This window comes from Spinacia oleracea, chromosome 3 (genome assembly GCF_020520425.1).
Source record: "Spinacia oleracea cultivar Varoflay chromosome 3, BTI_SOV_V1, whole genome shotgun sequence".
NCBI lineage: Eukaryota > Viridiplantae > Streptophyta > Magnoliopsida > Caryophyllales > Amaranthaceae > Spinacia > Spinacia oleracea.
Window position 1 is genome coordinate 86160173 of NC_079489.1, and position 5915 is coordinate 86166087.

The 5915-nt window shown below is 35.4% G+C and overlaps 1 protein-coding gene across 3 annotated transcripts; it reads right to left on the bottom strand.

Annotated features, from left to right (window-relative positions):
* Positions 1–213: 213 nt before the first annotated feature.
* Positions 214–5572, bottom strand: LOC130470422 (uncharacterized). 3 transcript variants are annotated; one of them, XM_056840546.1, is made up of 7 exons: positions 5408–5539; positions 5254–5321; positions 2723–2787; positions 2531–2625; positions 1855–2306; positions 1659–1775; positions 214–891 (listed from the first exon to the last, which is right to left on the bottom strand). In XM_056840546.1, exons 5-7 carry the CDS (start codon positions 2020–2022, stop codon positions 355–357), a joined length of 822 nt encoding a protein of 273 aa, XP_056696524.1. In that variant the 5' UTR covers positions 2023–2306; positions 2531–2625; positions 2723–2787; positions 5254–5321; positions 5408–5539; the 3' UTR covers positions 214–354. The 3 variants fall into 3 exon arrangements, with proteins under 3 accessions (XP_056696524.1, XP_056696523.1, XP_056696525.1); XM_056840545.1 differs by lacking the exon at positions 5254–5321 and having other exon boundaries at positions 5408–5494; XM_056840547.1 differs by lacking the exons at positions 1855–2306; positions 2531–2625; positions 2723–2787; positions 5254–5321 and having other exon boundaries at positions 5408–5572.
* Between the last annotated feature and the right edge of the window lie 343 nt (positions 5573–5915).

A 5915-nucleotide genomic window follows, 5' to 3' on the forward strand; every position in this document is an offset into this window, starting at 1 on the left:
CCTTGGTGGCGGTCACTAAATTAGTGACTGCTTTTGTGGCGGTCACTAAATTTGTGACTGCCTTTGCGGTCGGTAATTATGCAAATATCATTTGCAGCCAATTTTGTAAAATCGCATATATACCTGTATTATATGCCTGTATAAATATTATATATGTACCTGTAAATATTATATATGCCTGTATAAATACGAATTTATATAAATTCTGTAAAATCGTATGAAACCTGCTCGATGTTATAATATTAAACATGTTCAAAGTCATACAACAAAGATTCATAATACACATAATGTTGTTCAAACATGTTAATACGAAAAGTTGTAACTAGTTCAAACTAATACAAGAATACTAACTACCTAACACAAAGGTGTCCCGCCTCCGGTTGGATCTCGAGGGTCCTGCGACTGCGAGAAAGGAAAACCAGTACACTGACTGAACATCCGCTCGTAAGACTCCATTGCCTTTTTCATCTGGGCGGCATGTTCTTCTCTTTCTTGTCTCTCCCTTTCTCTCTCTTGTCTCTCCCTTTCCATCTCCCTTTGGTGCTCTAGTCGCTCTGCTTCTCTTTCTTCTCTCTCCCTTTGCCTCAAAAGTAGATCGTCCTCCATAGCCTTTAACATCTGATTTTTTGTTGTTTCAAGCTCAATGGATTTTTGGGTCAACTGTTGTTGAGTCTCTTCCAATCGAGATGACATTTGAGAATAAATAGATGGGGTGTATGAGCTAGAAGAACTACCATCCCTTCTAGATGGTGCAAAGTATAGAGAGGCTCCACTACCCAGCCCGGGGACCTTTCCCTTCTTTCTCCCACCTACTGTCTCAAAGTAGATTTGGTTGGGATCTTTAGCAATGCCTTTTTCAACACATTCAGCAACATTTTTTTCATAGTTTTCCTACAAGAATTAAAATGATTATCACCCATGCATAAAAAATATATTAAATGGAGCAAATTTAAACTTAAAACGTGTTTCATAAGCTTTGTTTGAACTTGCTAAGTCACATTCAAATGTGTTTACTCACATCTAAGGCCTATTTGTTCGTTATAGGTCATGTTTTGCCTAAAATGTCATTTTCTCGCCCAACTTTGAGCTAAGGAACCAAACTTGTCATTTCAAACCATTTACATGTTTTGTGTGGCATATTCAAGCTTTATAAAACTCATTCTAATTAATTTAAGCACATTTAAGTCATATTTTGTCGATATAGGACCTATATCGACCAAATAAGGCATTTTCGCTCCCATTTTTCAACTAAAAGAACTAAGGGTTTATTTGAAACTTAAAACGTGTTTCATAAACTTTGTTTTAACTTGCTAAGTCACATTCAAATGTGTTTAATCACATCTAAGGCCTATTTGTTCGTTATAGGTCATATTTTGCCTAAAATGTCATTTTCTCGCCCAACTTTGAGCTAAGGAACCAAACTTGTCATTTCAAACCATTTACATGTTTTGTGTGGCATATTCAAGCTTCCTAAAAATGATTCGAATCAATTTAAGCACATTTAAGTCATATTTTGTCGATATAGGACCTATATCGACCAAATAAGGCATTTTCGCTCCCATTTTCAACTAAAAGAACTAAGGGCTGATTTCAAACTTAAAACGTGTTTCATAAGCTTTGTTTGAACTTGATAAGAAATAAGAATAATAGTCAGTTACCTTGATTTGCTTTGCTTTGCTACTACAAGGGACTTTCCCTTTACCCGGTACTTCCTTCGTGTGTGTCTTCAAATATAAGTCACCAGCTGTAGGCATCACACCTCCACTTTCCTTTGCCTAATTATACAAGTAATTTTTGTAAATAATCAAATTAGTAACAACGTTAAATGAAATTTAGTTACATCATTAAACTTACCATTTTCTTTGCAGCCTCAGTTGTGGAAATGGAACCTTGGAAATGTGATGGTTCAACATTGTTGGTTAATGAACCCCCTCTTCTATTTTTCTTAGCCTGCTCAGATCTTTTCTTGAATTCATCATCATCCACGTGCTTCATCATATCTGCATGCACTTTCTCAGACATCCAATCTGGCTTCTTTCCATTACTCTTTCTTGTGCCATCCAAACCACTCCAGAATCCTCAGCTTCTTCATTTACTTGTGAATCAGGTACCACCTCTTCAGAGTATTCACCTTGAGTTTCGTCATCATCAAAGTAGGTATCCAGTGAGGGTTGGGTCACCCGTGTAGTACCTCCACGGCCAGCTCCATGGCCAGCTCCATGGCCACCTCCACGACCACCTTCACGACCACCTCCACGTGCACCTAAACGACTGCGGATGGCTGAATGTTCTCCTCGATTGGACATCTGTTTATTTAGTAGAACACAAACCAAGTTTAAATAACTCAAATTTCAATCATAAAAGAAAATTCATCGATTGGACATCTGTTTATTTAATGGAACACAAACCAAGCATTAACATTAATAAACTTACGCTACATATATAATTACCTAATAACAAGTATCAATGCAAAAGCAAAAAGACTATATCTTTCAGTTTTGGAAGATTAGGATAGCAACATTAAGCATACCCTGATCTATTCCGGGACTTCAGAATGTCAACAGCTCTTGATAAGCATTCTTCTACTAGTTTTCTTGTGTGATCTTTAAACATATCCGCCGCCAACTGTAAGAAACAGATACATCAATATAAAAAAGTTAAAAACTATTTCTTCTTTTAACCGTAAAACAACATCAATGACACAATGCCACAAAGGGGATACCTCATCAGACAAACGATATGAAAGTTGAGTTTCTCTCGGATCAGCAAGCTTCTTCTGATCTAAATCTGGAGAAACACACAAGACACCACAACGCTAATCAATTTGGTAACCAACAACGGGATAAGGCACCAAAATTATGCAAATTTAAGGTTTCTACGACTCATTCAAGGTTTCTAAGACTCATTCTATTCTATTTATGCACATTTAAGTCTCAATTGGTCGATATAGGTCATATTTAGGCTAAACTAAGGCATTTGCGCTCCCATTTTTGAACTAAAGGACCTAAGGGCTTATTTCAAACTTATTACATGTTTTATAAGCTTAGTTTTAACGTTGTAAGACACATTTAAATGTACTTATTCACATTTATGGCTTATTGGGTCGTTATAGGTCATATTTTGCCTAAAATGGCATTTTCCCGCCCAACTTTGAGCTAAGGAACTAAAATTATCATTTTAAATCGTTTACATGTTTTATGTGGCACATTCAAGGTTTCTAAGACTCATTCAAATCTATTTATGCACAGTTAAGGCTCAATTGGTCGATATAGGTCATATTTAGGCTAAACTAAGGCATTTTCGCTCCCATTTTCGAACTAAAGGACCTAAGGGCTGATTTTAAACTTATTACATGTTTTATAAGCTTAGTTTTAACATTGTAAGACACATTCAAATGTATTTATTCACATTTATGGCTTATTGGGTCGTTATAGGTCCTATTTTGCCTAAAATGACATCTTCCCGCCCAACTTTGAGCTAAGTAACCTTACTTATCATTTTAAACCGTGTACATGTTTTATGTGGCACATTCAAGATTTATAAGACACATTCTAATGTATTTATGCACATTTAAGGCTCATTTTCCTCAATTGTAAAGACAGCCACATTATTCACATAATTGTCTTTTAAAACTAGAATAAATAAAACAAATAATCTCTGATCCGAACGCCTGAGTTGATTGTTATAGACTTTTATTTATCATATAATCATTCCCTAGTTAGTAATTATAAGCTTAGCTTCGGAGAAATTGAAACAAACAAATTATGCCACATCATCTCTAGGCTAGCATTCAGATACCTTATGTAATGCTAATCAGGCAATGGGTTTGCCAATAATAGATTCCAAGTTTCCAACCAACATAATCAATGGACTCCTGCTCTTTTTTAAACATACCACAAACAGTAGCACACAACTCAAATCTAACATAATTAGCACACTAAAGAATTGACATGCTTTATCTGCCCATAAACCAAATAAACCTATCAAGCAATCCAGGTTCAGTCCAATATATAAAGAGTCCGGATTATAAGCCAACCAAAAAGGAGTCAGGAGTACATTTGGTCAAGGCATACACATCCTTACTGGTTAAAGGATAACCAAATAAAGGAAGGCATATGCATCCTCCCCATTTAAAGGATATTACCCTAACAACTTCAATTCCTCAAATAATAACATTTACAGAAATAGAAAATACAGAAGCAGCAGCTATCGTAAGAAGAATAGACCAACAACTAAACAACGTACAACCAAAATTGAATAAACCAACCAAAAAGATCATTCATTAATTACACATCCAACTATTAAAGTTCATAAAAGCACCACATACAAACTAATAGAAACATAAATTAAACAAAACATTACCCTGTTAAGTATAAACCCAAGAAAAACCTGAGTTAATAACCAATATTGATCAATCTCACAAACACAAACAATAAAACCCGAAATAAGAACACAAACCTTAGGCAAAGGAGGCACCACCATAGCTTAAGGCTCATTTAAGCTCCCAAATTTTAACTAATGAGCCTAAGTTATCATTTTAAACCTTTTACATGTTTTATATGGCACACTAGAGGTATCTAAGACTCATTCTAATCTATTTGTGCACATTTAAGGCTCATTTGTTCGTTATAGGTCATATTTAGCCCAAATTGGCATTTTCGCTCCCAATTTTAACTAATGAGCCTAAGTTATCATTTTAAACCTTTAAATAAACATTATTCAAATCCAACTAATTAATAGCTAAAACAAGAAAAACCTCACTAATTAACCAATGTAATTATTCAACTAATTATTCAAATCCGAAGCCCAAACCTATAAATTTACAAACCCCCTAATATGCTACTATGTTTGAATTAATAAACATATTCTACAAACAAACCCGAAGCCTCAAATCTACAAATGGACCAGATTCTAAAACTAAAAAGTATAAATAAATATCACTTCATGACCATACTCATATATAACTATTATAAAAGACTTGAAACTGAACACAACAACCCACTAATATGCTACTAAATTGGATTAATTAATCACCAATCCTAGCCTAAATTAATTAATCACCAATCCTAAAAGTCTATGCCTTGCAAACCAAAGACTAACGCTTGAAAGAATTAACCCATAGATAATCAAACTAATACTTGAAGTCCCTGCCTTGCAAACCACTTCATTCTTCATCTCCACAGATAATTAAACTAATACTTGAAAGAATTAACCCAACGTAAATAATAATCATAAGAAAGGAACAAGGTTAACTTGGTTGGGTGAGAGAGCTGCGGGCAAATGGGGTAGATCAGCCGGCCGGCGTTGAAGGCGACACTTCACTGTGCGTTTTAATGTTACCTAAAAAGTTAGGGTTTGGAAAAATTGAAACACAATAAATGAAGCAAAAGGAAGGAACAAAGATTACCTGGTTCGGTGTGTCGAGGACTCGCGAGAAAGATGTTGTGGCGGCGTCGGTGGGGGTGGCTGCTACCGGTTCTAGTTCTTCGCTGCTATGGAAGACGCGGCTAAGCACTTTCTGTTTTTGGTAGGACCGAATGAGGAAGGTAGTCGGCATTAATTTGGTTGTACTCAAGGAAAGCTGGAATTAATTTTTTTTAAAAATAAAATAACGACCGCTAAAATGGTCAGGTATTCTAAATAGGCAGTTGGTAAAATTTTAAATTTATTTTGGAAATAGTCGGATTTTTACCAACTGCTATTTAGTCGGAACACATGGGAGAGTAGTCGCTAATTTATCAACTGCTTTTTTAGCGGTCGGTAAATTTAAAAAATAACGACCGCTTTAAAATCGGTCGGTAAATTAACGACTGCTTCTAAATCGGTCGGTAAATTTTGTTTTACCAACTATTTTTAAGGCGGTCGGTAAATTTAGTTGGTAATCAAGCGCTTTCTTGTAGTGTTCCATTTTCCTT

Coding starts and splice junctions, on each gene's coding strand:
- LOC130470422 (XM_056840546.1), bottom strand. CDS start 2,022: ATGTCTGAGAAAGTGCATGCAGATATGATGAAGCACGTGGATGATGAT. Junction 1,776..1,854: donor CTGAGGCTGCAAAGAAAATG/GTAAGTTTAATG, acceptor TTGTATAATTAG/GCAAAGGAAAGTGGAGGTGT. Junction 892..1,658: donor GCAAAGCAAAGCAAATCAAG/GTAACTGACTAT, acceptor TAATTCTTGTAG/GAAAACTATGAAAAAAATGT.